The 22719-nt window shown below is 46.2% G+C and overlaps 1 protein-coding gene across 2 annotated transcripts in view; it reads right to left on the reverse strand.

The window, feature by feature from the left end:
- Window positions 1–1058: 1058 nt before the first annotated feature.
- The window catches only part of LOC127670723 (protein C19orf12 homolog), a 51713-nt gene continuing 30052 nt past the window's right edge, over window positions 1059–22719 (reverse strand). Inside the window, exons 1-3 of one of the 2 annotated variants that reach the window (XM_052165221.1) lie at window positions 19197–21136; window positions 7213–7380; window positions 1059–2241 (exon numbers count right to left, since the gene is read on the reverse strand). In XM_052165221.1, the coding sequence (XP_052021181.1) occupies window positions 2003–2241; window positions 7213–7369 (396 nt within the window). In that variant the 5' untranslated portion in view covers window positions 7370–7380; window positions 19197–21136 and the 3' untranslated portion in view covers window positions 1059–2002. Of the gene's footprint in view, window positions 2242–7212; window positions 7381–19196; window positions 21137–22719 lie in introns of those variants that run through there. The other variant, XM_052165213.1, reaches the window with a different exon arrangement.

The following is a 22719-nucleotide window of genomic DNA, read 5'->3' on the forward strand; positions in this document are numbered from 1 at the left end:
ACTCATCAAGACCTTGGTCTGCTAAGTCAAGTCGGTGATAATATACTTGTATAGGTTTTGATATCAAGGAGTCAATTTGTTGCCAAACACCTTGCAAGTCTCTTTGAACTTTTTTCTGATTATAGTGACTATCCATTGCAAACTTTAGACATAACACAAATCCATTGGTATTTGGCATGGCATTCAAGATGACTTTTTACTTTTAAACTCTGGACCTGTTCTCCAATAATTCAAATGGTGTCATAAAGATTAATTTTTCTAAGTCAGTTTTCAGTCTCCATGTTCTGTCTCCTACCAGGTTTAAAAGCTTGAAGCAAGGCAGTTTATCTAATCTGGGACAAAGGCAAGTAAAGGTAGGTCAAGAACATTCACACCCAATACAGCTTTCCTGTCACCATTGTCAGGGCACTCAGCAAGCTCACAGGTCACCATTATCTTCAGCATTCCAAACCAATCACTCCAGCAGCTAGCATGCTTCAGCGGCATTCTGTGGAGAAAACACAAGCATGCTTTCTTCCCCATATTAAGTAATTGATCAGGATCATGCCATATGCCAATAAGTGGATCCTTCCATCTCACCTAGGCATGAGTATGCCCAGTTGTAGGATGCTGAAGACACTCAGCAAGGAGTTCCTGGGCATCCAAATCTTAAAACTTTCTTAAAAATATAAAAGCACAATTTAGATAATATTCATGGGGATATAATATCCCCCCTTTTGTTTTTTAAGAAGATACTGTTTTAAAGTTACACAATACCTCATCCTTGAGAATTAAATTGTTGTTAAATTGATGTCAAAACATCTCAAATGTTTGATGACTGTAATAAATAGCCAGTTCCATGATCTGTTTTCATCTAAGTTGGAACACCAAGGATAGACAATAATGTAGGCAATGACTATGTAAGCATAGAAAATAAAGGTAGCATTTTTACTTGCTTTTCCTGTCGGAGCAGTTGCAAGTAGAAAGCCTGAAAATGTATTGTAAGACCCCAAAAACCGAGGGTGCCCCAGCACCCCATGCCCTGGAAGGCGACACCCAAATCACTCGCAGAAACGGTCTCGATGCAATAACATGAGGGTTTCTTTATTCCAGAATTCTGGGTTCCACAGCCATACACCTCGCAGGGCTAGAGGACTGTGTATAACGAGTGTCGAATTGCAACAGCTTTTATAAGTTTATGACAAAGCCTGTGAATCACAAACCAATCATTTCTTAGCATGGAGAGCTCTCGAAATGAGAACCAATCGATTTGTACCACTCCCATTGTTTTTAGGCCAATCAGTTTAAATTATCGGAGCCCTTGTGGGGCCAGGATCACCTATTCAAGGACTTTCTGCTAGCTCTAAAGAAAGGTCGGGCTCTGGAATGTGACCTTTTACCTAGTTTCTAACAAAGCGAGATAGCATTTTAAACTTCTGAATTCTTGGGGTCATTAGAGTTAGGCTGTATTATTTTCTATCCTTTCAGTATCATTAGTCACATGCACATATTTTAACTTTCTAAAATCAGAAATACAAGTACCATTCATTTGTAATAATTGATTCACTCCTCTAGAATTAACACCATTATGTGGTACAGGTAGAAACTGAGGACACAGAGGATGAGGCTTTACAATTTGATGTGCACTTTTCTAAAAATATAAAATTATTTTCAAGCCATTACTATTTTGATGATGTAAAGAATATGATTGTATGGCCAATTGTTCCTATGTAAGTCATATAGTCTGCCTGGGTTACAAATCTCTTGTGACCTTGCCTTAAGGGGTCTTGTCTAGAAAATCTAGGATGAGCTCTCTCTTAAAGATTTATTAGGTGGTGGCGCACGCCTGTAATCTCAGAACTCAAGGGGCTGAGGGAGGAAGACGATGAGCCAGAGGCCAACCAGAATCACAGACAGAAACCCAGAGGTTTCTCTGGTTTAACAAACCAAACCTAGAGGAGGGGAGATTGTTTGACAATTGATGCTCTTCCCCAGGGGAAGCAACCTAGTCATCCTAGCAGATCTAAGCCTTCAGCATCTTGATGAAATTAACCACAGTCGAGAGGATCCGCTTAATGGCATGGTTCCTCATGACCAGAGCAGTCAGGTGCACAGCTTCTGAACAGGGCAGGTTCTTGATGATTTCAGCGACTTCATTAACAATTTTCTGCCGCTCAGCAGGGGGCAGCTCCATTAAGGTCTGAGGAACTGGCTGAAACTGTTCACTCGTCATCCAGGCTAACAGGCCCCCAATGGTCACCCCTGGAAAATAAGGAAGGGCTCAATTAGTCAGCCTCAGTCTCCAACAATGGCCTTTGTTTCTTGCCAAGAATGTAGTCACTGTCATGACAAGTGGGCACACTCACAGCAGGGCACAGCAAGCCCAGCTTCCTCCAGGCACTCAGCAGGGCAAAGGCTGATGTGGTCTCTAGTCCATTTGGTCCAGATAATTGATACTCAAATTTGTGTCTCCCAATACCCCCCACTTACACCCTCCCGACCTCAGAACTGTGTCAACTAAGATCCCCTTCATGGCTGAAGATCACCCCCACTCCTGTGACTCCCAGAACAATCTGTCTCCACAAAGGAGAAGCCCAGAGGGACATGCATCTTCTGGGGAAACCCATTTGTCTGGAAAGGCTGGGAGGCTGAACTGTTCCCACAGTGTGGCTGTCTTAGGGGTTTCTATTGCTGTGATAAACACCATGACACTAAACAACTAGGGGAGGAATGGGTCAATTTCATCTTACACCTCAGGTCACACTCCATAACTGAGGGAATCAGGGCAGGAACCTGGAGGCAGGAGCTGATGCAGAGGCCATGGAGGAGCGCTGCTCACTGGCCTGCTCAGCTGCTTTCTTACAGAGCCCAGAACCACCAGCTCAGGAATGGCACGGCCCACAGTGAGCCAAGCTTCTCCACATCAATCTTCAATCAAGAAAATGTACCACAGACTTGCCCATGCACCAGATTAGTGGGGGAGGGGCATTTTCTCTGTTAAGATCCCCCTTCCAAAATAACCCAAGTCTGTGTCCAGTCGATCACTTCAGTGGGTGGTAGGAACCGTGCCCTAGAGCTTAGGAAATTCCCAGAGAACTCACATGGGAAATGACCCTGGGGCAAGTCAGGTTCTTCTCTTGGAGATTCTGTCATTCCATTCCTCCAAACAAACCCAAAGCCTCCCATGACTGGTACATATCAGTAATCATAGTCACAATGAGAAGTAATGTCTGTGGCACCAGTGACTAGTATGGACCTCAACCAATGTTTCCTCTGTCTCACAATATTTCGGGTCCTAACACATAGGCTTGTGTAAAATGGGAACCTTCCATGAACACAATCCTGATGCTTCTTCCCCCCCTCCCCCTCCCCCAACCCCCAACCCCCAACCCCCAACCCCCGTGCCCCCAATATGCTTTCTGCTGCCTTCCCTGGGATGAACCAAAAATGCCAAAGGGTTATTTCTATCCAAAATTGCCTAAGAGATAAGATACCCTGAAGGGGCTTAAAAGGGGAGAGAGAGTATAGGGGGTTAGAGGAGTGTGGCTAGGCAGCATGGGGGAAGGTGTCCAGGCGGGCCCTTGCTTGGGCACCTCTGCCCCTGAGGGACCACATACACACACACAGGCATAGTATAGAATAGAGTTTATTCAGAGTAGGGGATGGGAGTTAGTGGTAGAGAGAGGCAGAGAGAGAGAGAGAGAGAGAGAGAGAGAGAGAGAGAGAGAGAGAGAGAGGAAGAGAGAGAGAATAGAGAGAGAGAGAGTAGAGAAGTAGAGTGGAGGCCGGCCATGACCACCTGGAGTGGGGAAAGGACCCAAGGGGCAGAGAGGTGAGAGAATGTGGGAGAGCAGAGAGCAAAGAGAGAAAGGAGGGGCAAGTAGCCCCTCTTATAGTGGGCCAGATCTCTGGGGCGGGGCATACCTGGCTATTGCCAGGTAGGTGTGGGGTGGAGCTTAGTCAAAACATCAACATACCCTCTGTGATTGTACTAGATATTCTTTTTATGGCTTCCTGCTCTTGCATGGAGTCAAAGATTCCATTCTCCACACACACAAAAAGCACTCCCCAATAAAACACATTAAACTCGGGGAAACTCCAGGCAGATCTGAAGGTTAATTAATGGTTTATAGATGTTAGCTAATGGGTTTTAGGTCACAATTTGACTGATGTTTCCTGTACCTCTAAAAAGTATAAAACCTGCCTACAATGTAACTTTGAGGTTGCCTCTGCTGGGCTTACAGGATGGTCACAATGTATTGGAACAATAAACCTCATGTTGGTAGCAGCCATCTCAGTCCCTTTGTCTTTGTGAGAAAGGACGCCCAGACACTAGCCCCTTTCAGGTCCAACAACAGACCCAGCCAGGGTAGACTTAGTGAGTCATTACCAAGGGACAGAATATGGGGTGAGAAAACAAAATATTAAGAGTGGAAAACCTTAGGGTTGGGGAGATGGCCCAGTGGTTAAGAGCACTGACTACAGTTCCAGAGGTCCTGAGTTCAATTCCCAGCAACCACATGCTACCTCACAACCATCAGTAATGAAATCTGATGCCCTCTTCTGGTGTGTCTGAAGACAGCTACAGAATGCTCATATAAATAGAATAAAATAACAAATTTTCCTTGTAGTGTGGTAGTTTCCCACACCTTTAACCCTGGCACTGGGAGGCACTGGGAAGCAAAGGCAGGTACTCTCTGAGTTTGAGGCCAGCCTGGTCTACAGAGTGATTTCCAGGACAGCCAGGTTTATACCCAGAAACAATGTCTTAAAATACAAACTGACAAACAACACACACAAAGAAACAGTGTTACCCAGTCATAGCAGCCCACACCATTAATTCCAGTACTTGGGAGGCAGATGCAAGGGTATTTCTGTGAGTTCAAATCCAGCATACTCTACAGTCAAGTCCAGGACTGTGAGGGCTACATAGGGAGACCCTGTCTCAAATTTTAAAAAAAAAAAAAGTGGCAATGGGAAGAAAAGCAAGGCTACTGTGCACTGGTTGGTCAAACAGAGACCTCACAACATGGCATTAGTGCTGGCTGCTTGGTCCCCTCAACCTATCAGGAAGCACATTCCCACTAAAACTAAAACTGGACAAGGGACACACGGGGGTGGAGGGTGGGTGGGTGGGTAGTTCTGTACAATCTTTGCAATATCTGCATCTAGATTATTGTTTGGAATATTATTATTCCAAAATGAGATGACTTTTTTTTTTCTTCCAGAAAAGGCAGGAAAGGCTTTTTTTTTTTTAGTTTTTTTTTTATTCGATATATTTTTTATTTACATTTCAAATGATTTCCCCTTTTCTGGCCCCCCACTCCCCGAAAGTCCCATAAGCCAGCCCCCTTCCATTCCCCTGTTCTCCCACCCACCCCTTCCTACTTCCTTGTTCTGGTTTTGCTCTATACTGCTACACTGAGTCTTTCCAGAACAAGGAAAGGCTTTTTTAAAGTCGAGTAACTGCAACAGAAAAGTAGAAGGGGAGTCCCAGGCTGGACAAATACTGGCTCCCCCTTCCCTACAGAACAGGGGAAATGTGTTCCTACACACTTTCCCCACCACAGTGGATGCCCCTCCTCACTCCAGCATCCCTGCTGTGAGGTAGTCACACAACCAGCCTGCTGTGTGCCTGCCTCCCTCCCCCTAGGGTGTCCTGGGGAGGAGAGTGCAGGCAAACAGGAGGGTTAGCATTGGTGCTGGCAGTGGCAGCAACAGCAGTGTCTAACAATGAACACCGACCACAAATCAACACGATGGTCCAGAGGTTCTTTGGGAACAGAGGACAAGATGGAACCAGAGCCTTGAGGGAGTGGGGCAGGGAGGAGCAACAGGAGGGGAGCAAGGCCAGCTCCTTAGCGCCCCCTGGAGGAAGGGAAATGGCTTAGAGTGGAAGTCAGGGAGGCAAGTTAGCTTCCCATCTGCCTTAGGTGGAGGCCAGAGAATAGGATCTCACTCAGGAGGTAGGTGGTAACTCCCACCTGTCACTGCATCAGGCCCCAGGTGAGAACAAGGTGGGCGGGGCCAACATCTTCCTGTTTACTATGGTCCAAGAGGCTTAGCCAACCTAGCCCAGGATCTGGATAAGGTGGGCAGAATGACTGAGAGACCCACCTACTGACAGTTTGTGGGGTGAGAGACAAGCTGGGATCTAAGCATCCACTGCACTGACCACGCCTTCTGCTGCCAGGTCAGCCAATGGGGCTTGTCAGAAAGAGATGGGGCTGGGGCCCCTTAGGGCCAAAGAATGTTCCCAGGACCCTCTGAGGGGAATCCAGGAACAGCAGAGCAGAAGGGACCAGCAAATCAAAGTGCTCAGAGAGCAGTGTGTCTAAGGGAGGTGCACAGCAGGACAGGCTGTGGCTAAAAGGGAAGTTAGCCTTGGCAGGAGAGGGCAGGTGTGTGTGGGGTGGAGGATGCAGGGAGACTGAGCTGAATCCTGCTCCCCTGGTGTTCAGAGCCAGCAGCTGCTGTGGTCCTGTGTAGTGGGGCCTTGAGGGGTCTGGGAGCACAGCTTCCAGTTTCAAGGGAAAGCTACTCCTTGATGGTCCAGGAACAGGTGGCACTGCACATGGGCACTGCTTCTTTGAGGACTCAGAGGAGATGCCCTCTTCTTTCCTTGTTTTAATTCTGAGGACACCATGATTGTAATTCCAGCACTCTGGAGGCTGAGGCATGAGGAACTCAGATTTGAGGCACAATCTGGGATACACAGAGATATACACAGACCAGCCTCATATACACAGAGATCATGGCTCAGAAAAGTAAGTGGGGGCTAGAGAGTTAGCTCCGTGGTCATGAATAGGGCACTGGCTGGTCTTGCTGAGGGGTAACGTTTTATTCCCAGTGTCCACAGTAGAAAGGGCTCCTGGCATTGGAGGAAAGGTGCCTTCAGGCTCTGAGAGACACAAACACCAAAGCCAAGAGAATCCTGCATTCCGTGGAAGCTCAGATGCTGTGGTTCTGACAGGATGAACTGTACAGACAGACGGGGCCTGCGAATTCCTTGCGCAGGGCACTTGGTGGGCGCCATTCTTACTTACCAGGTCATTCTCCCATGTGGATCCCAAAACCCCAAGCATGCTGGAGGCCTGAAACATTCTATGTAGCCCAGGCTATCCTTGAACTTCCCATCTTCCTACCTCCCAAAGGCAGGGATGATAGGCCTGAACCTTGTACTTTTATGATAGCTCCAAGACTGGATATACCTGTAAAATCATTCTCACTCACCAACAGCTAATCCTGGTAGGCCACCAACAAAGCCACCAACGAAGGCCATTGCCCCCACAACCACAGCAGCCAACACAGAGTACTTGATGTACGTCATCCTCCTCTCCTGGGAAATGGAGTACAGGAGTCTCATGATGTCATCTACCATGATGTGCATCTCGGCAGACCCTGGGGATGATTCAAAGAGACAGGTCGGTGTTTGTTATTCCTCATTCTGTGAACTTAAAAAAAAGTGTATGAATCTGTTCTGCTGCATATGTGTCTGTGCCCTAAGAAGGCAGTGATCCCCTGTACTGACGTTACAGACCATTGTGAGATACCATGTGGGTGCTGGGAATCAAACCCAGGTCCTCTGAAAGAATAATCAGTATTCCTAACCTCTGACTCATCTCTCCTGTCCCTGTTTTTGTGTTTATTTATGTTTGTTTGGTTTTTGAGATAAAGTCCTGCTTCATATCCCAGACCAGTTTAGATTCACAATCATTTTCCCTCAGGGTTTTGCATGCTGGGATAATAGGAGAGATAATACCATCATATCTGAAAGGGAGCTTTAATACACTTATGAGTATTTTGATCCAATGAAACACTTTATAGCATTTTAGAAAGATCTCCCATCTTCTGGAAGAATTGCTTGTCCTTGGGTGTGCCAGACAGACACACAGCCGTCTGTGCTTCTCTGAAGCCAAGAGGCTGGGCAGGAGCTAACAGGCTCGGGAAGCAGCGGAATGAATGAAAGTTTTTTTCTGCCCTCTGATTAACTTCAGCCTTCTGACAAATGAGGAAGCAGCCTCAGCCACAGGCTTCACCAGCAAGCTGATCCTGACCTCTCACACCAAGACCCCTTCAAGTGGCTCACGCAACCGTCAATGTGTAAAGGCTGTCGGGACCAAGAAAGGCAGAACCAGATGGCCTCTTGATGTGACAAGGTTTGTGAGCCAAGCCTGAGAGTAGGGAAAGGACAAGACTCTGAGGCCACACTTGCCTGCTGGGTAACCTGGAGCCAAGAGTCAGATCCTTAGCTTTAAGATGGAGTGAAAATGGGACTGGAAATATAGTTCTATATGGAAACCATATCTGCCATGAACAATGCTCAAAAGATAAAAGAAAAGTGGTGGCACACGCCTTTAATCCCACCACCTGTGGGCAGAGGCAGGCAGATTTCTGAGTTTGAGGCCATCCTGGTCTACAGAGTGTGATCCAGGACAGCCAGGGCTACACAGAGAAACCCTGTGTCAGAGAGAGAGAGAGAGAGAGAAAGAGAGAGAGAGAGAGAGAGAGAGAGAGAGAGAGAGAGAGAGAGAGAGAGAGAGAGAGAGAAATAGAAGGAGAGAGACCACTTAAAAGCGGACCCCTTGTAAATGATGAGCAAGAGGGATGCAGGGAGGTTGGCTGATGAGACACAGCCGGTGGCACTGCAGACCCTGTTGGGACATTGCAGGCAGAGACAGGAGCTAGGTTTGGTACCACAGGGCAGGACTCTCAGTACTTGGGAAGCTAAAGCAGGAGGATTATGAAGCCATGGCCATCCCTGGATTAGATAGCCAGACTCTTTACCAAAATAAAAATAATAATGATTACTTAGTTAATTAATAATAAAGAATACCAGGAACAATATAAACGACCAAGATGAAACAATCACAGAACAAAACAAATCAAAGATCTCCAGAGGTTTGATGCTTGGCATGGTGGCTCATAGATGCAACTATGGCACTTGGGAAGTACTAGAAGAAAGGTCGGATGGGTCTGAGGCCAGCCTGGGCTACACAGTCAGATCCAGCCTGCTCTAAAGAGCAAGAGATCCCATCTCAAAACAAGAGCCTGCCAGGGGCTGTCAGGATACAGGAACCACAGAGAGCCCTGAGGAGCACTGAGCCTCAGCACAGTTTGCTGGGTCAGGACGCACTGCCTTGCTGGCTGGGAAGTGACAGCAGAGGCACAGCCACAGGTGAGGTGCACTGTGCCCCACAGAGGGACTGGTGGGTAAGGAGAGCCCACAGGCTGACAGGCCACCTCATAAGGCTGGGGAGAAAAGGCAGCAGAGGTGAGATGCCTAAAAGACACTCTGCTCCTGGGAGGCTGAGGCATTAGTCAGCTGAGGGAACTTCCTGAGGGAGTCCCAGGCTACTGTGCACAGCCTGACATTCTACTGGGCTTTGGTTGTTTTCATACCCAAGAACTATGCAGAATTAGAATCTCTTTAATGTAAAATTGTCCCTGAGACTCTGGGTGTTCCGGGCCCTGATAGGGGCCACCATACTATCACAGGGGCTAATTTACAAACTTCTGGACATTGTATGTTGTGCTCTAGCCTTGGGAATGTCCCAGTTTTCTCATCTTCAGGCCCTATTGAGACTTCTTTACTTACTATGTAACCCAGGCTAACCTAGAACTCATGGTCTTCTGATTCCGGCTCCTAATCCCCAGTACTGTAGGTTTGAACCATCATCTCTGACTTATCCATGGTGATAAACTTTACATGAATATCTGACTTTCACAAGACTAATACCCCTCCCCCAATCTATAAAGCAGCGAACCACATCCTAGTTTAGCTTAGCTGCACAGCCAGCATTTTGGCTTTTTTGTCAGGTGCAGCCCAGGTCTCAGAGGACCGCAGGACACCACCCATTCTCAGAAATGCAAGGCTTGTGCCATTCTGATTCTGCTAGCCAGCTTCAGCCCGAGCACACAGGTACCGCTCCAAATCACAGAGTAAGGATCTGCGCTCTCACAACGCTGGTTTCCTAGTGAGACAATGCATGTGAAGGAGTTGGGACAGAGATGCACACAGCAGCCCCTCATGCATGAGGAATGCAGTCGGAGGCTGCAGCAGATGCCTGAGCCACGGTGAATCAGTTCTTCCAGACTGTGTGCTCTGGTTTCTTCCCACTATAACTCCTAAGCTTTGGGGCCATTATTAAATAAAACACGGTTGCTTGAGCTCATTATGTTACTCAGAAGGAAATTTCTAAATATATAACAGCCCATGATTTAAACTTGCGTAGTACTCATGATTTTTTTATTTCTGAAATTTTTTCACTTAATATTTGGCTGTGTGCAGCCAAAACTACAGATGTAAAACTGGAGGTGGCTGGAGGAAGGGGTGGTGGACTCATCCATTTTACCCTTGATTATCTACTGAGAGGATGTTCTACTTCTAAACTTGTTCTGAATAACTGTAAATCAAAACCCATGGAGAAGAAAATGTACCAACGTGTACACTCCATTCACAATCCCTACCAAGCCCAGACAAGCCTTTGCCAGAAGATAAGCCTTAGCAGGTGCCAGGGGGCAGGAGAGAGGGGTGAGAAAGGTTCCCCTCTAGCTAGGCTTCTGCAGTCTCCACTGCAAGGAAAGTCTGGCTTAGGTTTCCTGAAGAATAATTCCAGAAGTTATGGCAGCAACAGGCTTTGGTTGTGAAAGAAAGGTTTGGGACCCTGAGTCTGTGTGAAAGCCTTTCACTTCCTGCATTCTTCAGGCTCAAGAGATCAAAGGTAACCTTTCCCATCTCTCTTCTTCCCAGGGCCACCTCAGTCTGTGAATGAGGAAGTGATAGAGGCACAGAAGACAGGCCCTTCCCACAGGAGGACAACTAATAATGCTAATAATTATTTCAATAATGCTGTCCTCGAAACAAGCCCTGGTCAGCGAAGTCCACCTGCCAGCCACAGGGAAGACAAATGCTACCTGGGAGCCCTGATGTCTTACAGTCACCCAGACTGGTGGGAAGATGACAGCAGGGCTCTGGACACACACAGAGGAGGTGAAAACTCAAACCTTTGCACAGTAGCCTGACCTGAGTCCAATCAAGTTGTGAGGGACAGAGGAGGAGGGCTCAGAGAAACAGGGGCTGCATGTTCTTTACAGCAATCTTAGACAAAGTTGGGATTCAAATGCCCAGTGTAGATGGAGGAAGTATCTGTGGGTGGGGGAGGTCATGGAGGGGGGGGTCACACAGGGAGAAACAAAACAGATACTGAGTGGAAAACAGGTCTTTGGAAATCACTATCCTGCTCTACTCTCTGGAATTTACAGTCCCCAAACTATACTCTGTCCTCTGTAAAGTTCATCTCCTGTTCTTCCACCCCACAAAGTTGTTTAATTACTTGACTGTTGGTATTTAAAAATAAGAAGATATCAAGGGTGTGCTAGCTCACTCCTGTAACCCCAGCATGGGGGAGGCTACAGTAGGAATCCCAGAAAAGACCAGGTAAGGTCACATAGTGAGATCCTGTCTCAAAATAACAGCATTAATAAAATCTTACACACATCTTAGGCCTTCCCGATTTCTCTTGCAAGATCAGAAGTGGTCCGTGGCAGGCTCACTACGCAGCTCACAGACTGAGCTGGCCTGGGCGGACAGCCAGCACTCAGCAGCGCTGTGCCCTCTGCACCGGGCCACGCACGCACCTTATCTGCTTAGGCACAGCAGAAATCTTCTCAACAACAACTCCTACTAAGCTGTCCTTTTGAGACCCTGACATTTCTTCCTGGCCTTCCCTAAGCTAGAGCCCAGGTTCCCTTCAGCTCTGGTTCAACCACTGCCATCAGCTAGGCTCTGGGCTACTGCTGTGGGAGCCGGGGCACCGCGCATGCGCACTCCTGAGCACCTGGGATAAGGCTAGAAGCTCATGGAGCTGTTCACCACTCCAACCTTGGCACTGGACCTTAGGCCTGGCCCTGTCTCAGTTCCTTTGTATTGAGACGAACATCTCCAGCAGTGTGCCTGACACCGTAGTGTCCCTGACCAGCTCTGCAGACCCCAGTTGTACCAAGTGCACCTTAACAGAGCTGGAGTCTGGGAATTGAGGCCTGCTCAGTTCTGACTGCTCCAGAGAAGTGTTCACAGGCCACCTCTTCCCTGACTCCATACTCCAGCCTCTGGCTCCGCTAGCCTTCTGGGTCGCAAAGCTCTGGGTACCCACGGGTCCCGGTACTCATCTTCCTCTGTGTCTAGGGAAAGATCTTGAAGGCAGTGTGAGGCGTCCTTTTCCTTGCACTATCCTTCTGGTTGACTGACACTGAAACCCTGGTTAGGAAGCGATGGCCCTGGGGAGGATCTGGAGGGGACTTTCTGTCCAGAGGACCTGTTGCCCCACCCCTCCCCTGCCTAGCCACCCCATTCAGTGCCCAACCTCACCTCTAGGATCTGGGATGGCGCCTGGAAGGTTCTTCTCGATCACCCTTTGGACTGGGTCTGTGACCTGCCAGCATCCTTTTTCCCACAAGGCCCTGGGGGTGGGAGATGCTACAGGGGCCTGAGCGGCCAGGAGCGACTACTGGTTGATTATCGCTGGAGCCTGCGTGGAGTGCGCAGGGGCTGGTGTAGTTTTCACACCTCCTAGGGCCAGAAGGAGCCCACTCCACTCGCAGGGCAAAGGAGCCACTCGTAAAGAGAGCAAAGAGTAGCAGAACAATCCAGAGAGGCTGAGGGAGCCGTTCCCGACCCCTGGTCCAAGGACTCTAGGGCTGGCCTGGAACTATGTTAAATCTGGAAATTCAACCAATACTGTGAACTTTAACCCTGAGCAGTCTTGTTGAATAGGCACAGTTGTCGTTGACAAACCAGATTCAGAAAGGCTGGCAAGCCTATGCCACCCAACTAGAAAGTGTACCTAGTGTCCAGTCGAGGTCCAAGTGGTCCCTAGCGCTATCTGCCAGGTGGGGAAGGCAGAGAGCAGCTGCAGGCATACAGATGATTTCCTGTCCAGCCATGTTATTCGCTCTTTTCTGTCTTCTCAGAAAGCTTTGGAATCCTATTAGTATCAAGATTCTCTTGGGGTTGGAGAGATGGCTCAGCGGTTAAGAGCACCAACTGCTCTTCCAGAGGACCTTAGTTCAATTCCCAGCAACCTCATGGTGGCTCACAACCATCTGTAATGGGATCCGATGCTCTCTTCTGGTGTGTCTGAAGACAGCAACAGGATCTTATACATAATCTAACAGGTCATATACATTAACTAACTAATAAATAAAAAGATTCTCCTGGCTGGAGTGGAAAATTCTGTGTGTGCTTTCGAGAAGGAGCTTTTGCCTGAGTCTGGGTGACTATCAAAAGACAAAGTTAACTGAGGCTAAGAATACATCCAACTTACCTCTCTGTCAGGCTATGATGTGAGGCTCTTCAGTGCCCCCCCACACCCCCGCAGGCAGCACTCTCTGGTTGCACGATCAAGAACCAGATTTGCCTGTTGCCTTTTTCTGTCTAAGTACCAGAAGAAAAATTTAAACATATCGGGAATGAGAAAGTGCAGTGAGAATAGAGACTGGACTATAAGACATTCATGCCAACAATGAATAAAGTCATAAAATGATCACCCTAACAGCTAGAAATGTCCTAGACAGTCCCATAGTGACTGAGGCCTTCTTCGAAAGAGGCACACAGTAGGTGTGCATGCAGTCACAATGCCATTACTCAGAAGGAGATCCTTCCTAGGCAGAAGGCTCAACAGTTTGAGGCTACCTCCCAGGTCTGGTGGTGTACACCTTTAATCGAAGTAATTGGGAAACAGAAGCAAGCAAATTTCTTGAGTTTGGGGCCAGCCTGGTCTACAAAGAGAGTTTTAGATACCCCAGGCTACATAGTGACACTCTGCCTCAAACAAACAAACCCTAAGAGTTTGAGGCCAGCCTAGGCTGCATATGGAGACCCTCCCTCAACTCTCCTTTCCGAACCCCACGTCCACACACTGAAAGCTATTGGTCATGGGCCTTTGGGAGGTGATGAGTGGCCTCATCTAAGAAGCCTAAGGGAGCTTGTTGTCCCTTTCCTCCATCTGTGAGGTGCTAGGGTGCATGACACATGAAACCTGCTGGTACCTTAATCTTGGACTTCCTGGTCTCCAGAGAAACCAGTTCAGTTGCTCAAATTCCCTGCCCATGCTATTTTGTTCCGGCAGCTTGAAGGGACTAAGACCTTCCCCTGTGTCTGTAGGAAAGATTCCTTTCTGTCTCTCTTAGCTTCTGGTACAGAAACCAGTCTTCAATGACCCTTGGTTAGCAGTGTTAATCTTCTCTTTGACTGTGTGACTTTCTCTTGTGTGTGTGTGTGTGTGAGACGGACCACCCCAGTCTGATATGGGGGTCCCTGGGACAAGGGTCCTGGAAGGCTAGATGGGTAAGGATTCTGTAGTGACAAACAGAAACAAACACAGAGGCAGTTTGAATCTGAGTGTATTTTGCAGCTCTCAAGCAGGGGATTTTACACATAAAGAAACAAGTATTACAACTCTGCGAAGATGTGTTCAGTGACGCAAAGATAGGAAAGACATCATCATAGTCATTTGGCACAGTAAAGCACAAAATTATCTAAGGCTAGTGGCAGACTTCCAAGAGCAGGTTAATAAGGTCTTATGGTCAGTTATTATTGAAAGGTCATAGAACACTGGCCCCTCACAGAAGGGAGAGGCTAAATTACATTCCCCAGACCACAAGGTTGTACCTACTCTTTTTGTGAATCTTCAAAATGGAAATTTAAACTATTTTAATTCTTTTTTAATTAAAGTTTTCTAAAACAATACACCATAGCCCACTTCTAGACACACATGTAGCCATTTGAAATTTTATTGTTGGGAAAGTTTTTATCTGTCAATACTATCTGGTAAATGATTTATAAAGTAAAGCACTGGTTTTCCTGGAGGTAAGGTCACAGTTAGTGACTTAAGGGATGGCCCTGTACCCATTATTCTCGATCAAGATCTTAGCCTAAGCCATCAGGAACATCTCGCACAGAAGAAAAAGAATAAAAGAAGATAAAACAGATAAATTGCTATGAGAGGTATGGATCAGTATTTTGCTCCGGGCAAGAGTTACCCAATCAGTTCCAGGAGGCCTCCCCCTGTTGAGGTCAATTGCCTCCATCTGGCCCCTCACAGAAGGGAAAAGCTAAATTACATTCCCCAGAATACAAGGTTGTCCCTGCGGCTAGGAAAGTCCCAGAGTCCATTGGCCACCTACCTCATCCCCTACCAACCAATTAGTTTAAAGGTAACACTGTTCTGCCATTACATTTGTGTTTAATGACCGCTGCCCTGAGAACTGTATAAAAGACCTGCACAGCCTGGAGTGTGGGTCGTTCTGTCCCCATGTGCATGCTGGATAATAAATAAAAATCCTCTTGCTTTTTGCATTGATTCCTGACTCTGAGGGGCCCACTCAGGGGGTCTCTCTGGTACGTTAAGACTCCCTTGAGTATTACAGTGGGGGGGGGGGCAGTCTTCCAGCTGCCTTGACAACAAGAGGTAAAACTCTCAGCTCCTCCAGTGCCTGTCTGGATGTGTCCATGCTTCCTGTAATACCAATAATAGACTGAACCTCTGAACCTCTAAGCCAGCCCAATTAAATATTGTCCTTTATAAGAGTTGCTGTGGTTAGGGGCAGCAACTCTTCTGTTCGAGGTAAATTTCTGAGTTCGAGGTCAGGGTGGTCTACAGAGTGAGTTCCAGGACAGCCAAGGCTACAAAGAGAAACCCAGTCTCAAAAAAACCAACCCACCCCCCCAAAAAGTTTCTGTGATCATGGTGTCTCTTCATAGCAAAGAAACTCTAAGACAATTACCTACACAGGGACAGAGCTAGCACTCCATGTCTTGATAACACTTGATAACACTTCACCTGGCAGTTGAATGAGATTAGCCCACAAAGGGTCATAGGTTTGACTCTCTGGTCCCCAGTTGGTAGAAAAGTTTTGAAAAGTGACCTTGTTGATGGAGGTGTGTCACTGGGGTGGGCTTTAAGGTTTCAGAAGACTGATGACATACCCAGTGTGCTCTCTGCTTCCTGTTTGTGGACCAAAATATCAGCCCTCTGAGGCTGGGGAAGGATCAGTTGTTAAGAGTCTGTCCTTCTGGCTGCCCTCTTTCTCCTTATCCTTTTGGAAAGGAAGAAGTCAAACTATCATTATTTGCAGATGACATGATAGTCTACCTAAGTGACCCAAAAAACTCCACTAGAGAACTCCTACAGCTGATAAACAACTTCAGCAAAGTGGCAGGTTATAAAATCAACTCAAGCAAATCAGTAGCCTTCCTATACTCAAAGGATAAGCAAGCTGAGAAAGAAATTAGAGAAATGACCCCCTTCACAATGGCCACAAACAGTATAAAGTACCTTGGGGTGACTCTTACCAAACATGTGAAAGATCTGTATGACAAGAACTTCAAGTCTATGAAGAAGGAAATGGAAGAAGACCTCAAAAAATGGAAAAACCTCCCATGCTCATGGATCGGCAGGATTAATATAGTTAAAATGGCCATTTTGCCAAAAGCAATATACAGATTCAACGCAATACCCATCAAAATCTCAACTCAATGCTTCACAGAGTTAGAAAGAGCAATCCTCAAATTCATCTGGAATAACAAAAAATCCAGGATAGCTAAAACTATTGTCAACAACAAAAGAAATTCTGGGGGTATCAGTATCCCTGACCTCAAGCAATACTACAGAGCAATAGTGTTAAAAACTGCATGGTATTGGTACAGTGACAGGCAGGCAGATCAATGGAACAGGATTGAAGATCCAGAAATGAACCCACACACCTATGGCCACTTGATCCTCGACAAAGGGGCTGAAAACATCCAATGGAAAAAAGATAGCCTTTTCAACAAATGGTGCTGGGTCAACTGGAGGTCAGCATGCAGAAGAATGGGAATTGATCTATCTTTGTCTCCTTGTACTAAGCTCAACTCCAAATGGATCAAGGACCTCCACATAAAGCCAGACACTCTGAAGCTAATAGAAAAGAAACTGGGGAAGACCCTTGAGGACATCGGTACAGGGGGAAAGTTCCTGAACAGAACACCAATAGCTTATGCTCTAAGATCAAGAATTGACAAATGGGACCTCATAAAATTACAAAGTTTCTGTAAGGCAAAGGATACCATCAAAAGGGCAAATCGGCAACCAACAAATTGGGAAAAGATCTTCACCAACCCTACATCAGATAGAGGGCTAATATCCAATATATATAAAGAACTCAAGAAGTTAGACTCCAGAAAACCAAATAACCCTGTTAAAAAATGGAGTACAGAGTTAAACAAAGAATTTTCACCTGAAGAACATCAGATGGCAGAGAAGCATCTTTAAAAATGCTCAACTTCATTAGTCATTAGGGAAATGCAAATCAAAACAACCCTGAGATTTCGCCTTACACGAGTCAGAATGGCTAAGATTAAAAATTCAGGAGACAGCAGATGTTGGCGAGGATGTGGAGAAAGAGGAACAGTCCTCCACTGCTGGTGGGGTTGCAAATTGGTACAACCACTCTGGAAATCAGTCTGGCAGTTCCTCCAAAAACTGGGCACCTCACTTCCAGAAGATCCTGCTATACCACTCTTGGGCATATACCCAGAAGATTCCCCAGCATGTAATAAGGATACATGTTCCACTATGTTCATAGCAGTCCTATTTATAATTGCCAGATGCTGGAAAGAACCCAGATATCCCTCAACAGAAGAGTGGATGCAAAAAATGTGGTATATATACACAATGGAGTACTATTCAGCCATTAGAAACAATCAATTCATGAAATTCTTAGCCAGATGGATGGAGCTGGAGAACATCATACTAAGTGAGGTAACCCAGACTCAAAAAATGAATCATGGTATGCACTCACTAATAAGTGGGTGTTAACCTAGAAAACTGGAATACCCCAAACATAATCCACACATCAAATGAGGTACAAGAAGAACGGAGGAGTGGCCCCTTGTTCTGGAAAGACTCAGTGAAGCAGTATAGGGCAAAACCAGAACAGGGAAGTGGGAAGAGTTGGGTGGGAAAACAGGGGGAGAGAAGGGGGCCGATGGGACTTTCGGGGAGTGGGGGTCCAGAAAAGGGGAAATCATTTGAAATATAAATAAAAAATATATCAATTAAAAAAAAGAGTCTGTCCTTCTTCTGCAAAGGATCCATGTTCAGTTCCCAGGACCCACGTTCAGTTCACCACCACCTTTAACTCCAGCTTCAAGGGGCTCGGATGTCTCTGGCCTCCACTGACAACTGCACTTGTGTGCATAAACATACTTAAAATTAATTTTTAAATATAAGCAATTTAAAAAAACCAATGCTACAGTCACCTGCCATATTGCCTCCTACTCTGCCATCATAACCTCTAAACTTAAGACTATAACCCCAATTAAAACTTCTCTCTTTTATAAGCTGCCTTGGTCCTGCATGATGTTTTATCAAAGCATCAGAAAAGCAGCTGGGCAAACCCATCACATTGGGAACTTGCTAAACACCAGCTGTGAGCACTGCCTCTGAGTGCCTGGCCAAGGGATGCTTGTCCACTCCATGACACACACAGGACACTCAGCCAGGCCCAAGTCAAGCTTCACGTGTGCGTGGGGACCACCAACACTTCAGTCTTGAGAGATCTCTACTCTGAAAGTGCTGTCAGAGCCAAGACGTGGAGACTGAGGACAACCCCGTGCTGGGCTAACACTCTGCTGAAGGTTAGTTCATTCTTCCATAGACAGTTATCACATCTCCTCCAGTCTGCACGTTTGCTCTCACATTCTATGCACCACCATCACTGCCAGGATTATTGTCATTCCTGTCCTGTAGACCCACAACTCCCTCAGGATTCCTCACCGCTGAATCCAGCCCAGGCCCCCAGCCTTTCAAGTGCCAACTTACTCAAGGTGGAACATAAAAATTCACTAGTGGAGGGGCTTGAAAGAGCACTGACTGCTTTTCTGAAGGTCCTGAGTTCAAATACCAACAACTGCATGGTGGCTCACAACCATCAGTAATGGGATCTGATACCCTCTTCTGGAGTGCATGAAGACAGCTATAGTGTATTTACATATAATAAATAAATCTTTATAAAGAATCACTAGTGGAGAAATAGATGTCTCACAAGCTCCACAACACCTTATTGCTCTCTAATTCATATCAATTTCCCTAGGTCACTATATTAGTCTGGGTTCTCTAGAGTGACAGAACCTATGGGCAGTCTCTATATATTTAGGGAATTTGTCGATGACTTACAGTTTGTAGTCCAACTCCCCAACAATGGTCAGCAGCAGCTGTGGATGGAAGTTCAAGGATCTAGCAGTTGCTCAGTCCCACAAGGCAAGCAGGCAAAGGAGAGTGAGTCTTCCTTCTTCCAATGTTCTTATTCAGGTCTCCAGCAGAGGGTGTGGTACAGATTAAAGGCGTGTCCAAGTATACGACATAAACTTTTCGTGAGCAAAATTTTTCATGAAACCTAGCTCTCCAAACAATACATATATTGCCACACCAACACCAAGAGAATCTATTTGACAAGTTCCACAGCCTGAGGCAATAGACTTCAAAATAAGGAAGTATCCTGGAACTTGTTGTGGAACTCTTGGCCAGAGAAAACAATTGAGCCTTAGTTCTCTTGGCAGTTTTTCTGTTTTGTTTGTTTTTATTCCTTTCCTTACCTACAGGTTCCTGGTAGCCCAGACAACGATCTTAAGCAAGAATAATGGGTACAAAGCCACCCCTTGAGATGGGTCACTAACATGATTTTATCTCCAGGGTAACCAATGCTTTACTTTTCAAATCATTTCCAAAATTATTATGATAGATAACAACTTTCCCAACAATTAAATTTCATATGGCTGCATGTATGTCATCAGAGGTGGGTTTCAGTATATGGTAAAGAAAGACTTAATTAGAGAAAGAATTGAAATAGTTTAAATTTATGCTTTGAAGATTTATAAAAAAAATCAGGTATTAGATATTAAGCAATAATTAATCATAGGGGCTGGAAAGTTAGATCAGCGGTTAAGAGCACTGACCATAAAGATTTATTAACCTGTTCTTGGGAATATGCCACTAGCCTTGAATGATCGCCCTATTGAATATATTCTTTCAGAATTGTTATATTTTTGTTGATGATGTTACCTGTTCTGTTTATTATTCACTGAACATGTGGTTTTAGAGTCATAATGCTTAGATGATTTTTGTATTTTACTGTGACAAGTGATTCTTGTTGGTATTCATGATGGCTTGCTGGATATGGTTTCTAAGAGTTGTGTCATGTTTGGTTTTATGTATAAAATCCCCTGCTTGAGAGCTGCAAATTACACTCAGATTCAAACTGCCTCTGTGTTTCTTTCTGATTGTCACCCCCGAAAACTTACCCACCTGGACTTTGAAAACCCTCATCCCAGGGACCCCCATACTTGGCTGGGGTGGTCTGTGGCAATATATGCTAGTAAATTTGTTTTTGTTTGGTGGGGTTATGACAGGGTCTCACTATGCAGCCTTGGATGGCTTAGAACTCACTACATAGACCACAGTGGCTTTGAACTCACTGTGTAGACCACAGTGGCTTTGAACTCACTGTGTAGACCACAGTGGCTTTGAACTCACTGTGTAGACCACAGTGGCCTAGAACTCACTGTGTAGACCACAGTGGCTTTGAATTTGTGGCACTCCTTCTGCTTCTTCCTCCCAAGTTGTGGGATTAAAATCATGCAACACCACATCCAGGTAGTAATTTTGTTTTTAAAGAATTTTGTTTCTCTAATTAGATCCTACTTCAAACCCCACTGATGAATTCTAGCTTTCCAAATAGAACTGACTTCAGCATGAGCCCTGGGGAAGGTGTCACAGATGGCCCTGAGGGGACTTTGGAAGATTGTAATGCCATAAAAGATTGAAGAAAAATCCACCTTGCCTTTCTGTCAGTGTGCTGGAGAGTGTCATATTGGAAGACTTATTTAGTCTAAGAACACTGGGTTTCAATGGTTCTGTTGAAAATGCAGTTCCCACACAAGTATTTCTATAATCATCCTGTTTCAGTTATGATACAGTCTCTGGCACAATGGGACTTTCAATGTATGGCTAATCTGTTATTAATAAATGTTTTATTACAGAAAATTATGGTAGAGTCATTCCTACCATTCTGAACTTTTCATTGCAAATTGCTCATAGAATGGAAATCCTTTTTTGCCTAAGAAGCTTTCCTTTTTTAAAATTGGATATATTCTTTATTTACATTTCAAATGTTATCCCATTTCCCAGTTTCCCCTCCTCTCTGAAACCCACAGCCCATCCTCCCTCCCCCTGCTTCTGTAAGGGTGTCCCTCCACCCACCCAATGCCACAGCCCCACCCTCGATTCCCCTACCCTGGGGCATCTATGGAACCTTCCTAGGACCAAAGACCTCTCCTCCCATCGATGCCTGACAATTAATGCTGCGTTGGGTGCATTTTCAAAAACCCTTGTTTTTTTTGAGAGTTTCGTCAACAGCAGAATGTTTTCTTTTGCTTCAAACACATACTGTTTGTTAGAAGTCTGTTATGGAAGAAATCCAGGGAATTTCACCCCTAACAACTATGTAAGCTAATGATCATTATAAAGGAAAGTTAGCTTCCCATCTGCCTTAGGTGGAGGCCAGAGAATAAGCCTCTCAGGAGGTAGGTGGTAACTCCCACCTGTCACTGCATCAGGCCCCAGGTGAGAACAAGGTGGGTGGGGTCAACATCTTCCTGTTTACTATGGTCCAAGAGGCTTAGCCAACCTAGCCCAGGATCTGGATAGGGTGGGCAGAATGACTGAGAGACCCACCTACTGACAGTGTGCGGGGTGAGAGACAAGCTGGGATCTAAGCATCCACTGCACTGACCACGCCTTCTGCAGCCAGGTCAGCCAATGGGGCTTGTCAGAAAGAGATGGGGCTGGGGTCCCTTAGGGCCAAAGAATATTCCCTGGACCCTCTGAGGGGAATCCAGGAAAAGCAGAGCAGAAGGGACCTGCAAATCAAAGTGCTCAGAGAGCAGTGTGTGTAAGGGAGGTGCCCACAGGACAGGCTGTGGCTAAATGGGAAGTTAGCCTTGGCAGCAGAGGGCAGGTGTGTGTGGGGTGGAAGATGCAGGGAAACTGAGCTGAATCCTGCTCCCCTGTTGTTCACAGCCAGCGGCTGGTGTGGTCCTGTGTAGTGGGGCCTTGAGGGGTCTGGGAGCACAGCTTCTGGTCCCAAGGGAAAGGAAATCTTTTATGGTCCAGGAACAGGTGGCACTGCACATGGGCACTGCTTCTTTGCGGACTTCTGGGAGATGCCCTCCTCTTTGCTTGTTTTTATTTTTTTTTTAATTTTTTAAATTTTTTTGGTTTTTTGGATTTTGTTTTATTTGAGACAGGGTTTCTCTGTATAGCCCTGGCTGTCCTAGAACTCACTCTGTAGACCAGGCTGGCCTCAAACTCAGAAATTCTCCAACCTCCCAGAGTGCTGGGATTACTGGCGTGCACCACCACCGCCTGGCGCTCTTCACTTGTTTTAATACCAGGACACCATGATTGTAAATCCAGCACTCTGGAGGCTGAGGCATGAGCAACTCAGATTTGAGACCTGATCTGGGACACATAGTTTCAGACCAGCCTGACATACACAGAGACCATAGCTTTAAAAAAGTAGGTAGGGCCTGGAGAGTGAGCTCAGTGGTCATGAGCAGGGCACTGGCTGCTCTTGCTGAGGGGTAACGTTTGATTCCCAGCAGCCACAGGTGAAAGGGTTCCTGGCCTTGGAAGAAAGGTG

Source organism: Apodemus sylvaticus, chromosome 1, assembly GCF_947179515.1.
Source record: "Apodemus sylvaticus chromosome 1, mApoSyl1.1, whole genome shotgun sequence".
NCBI classification, from domain to species: Eukaryota; Metazoa; Chordata; class Mammalia; order Rodentia; family Muridae; genus Apodemus; species Apodemus sylvaticus.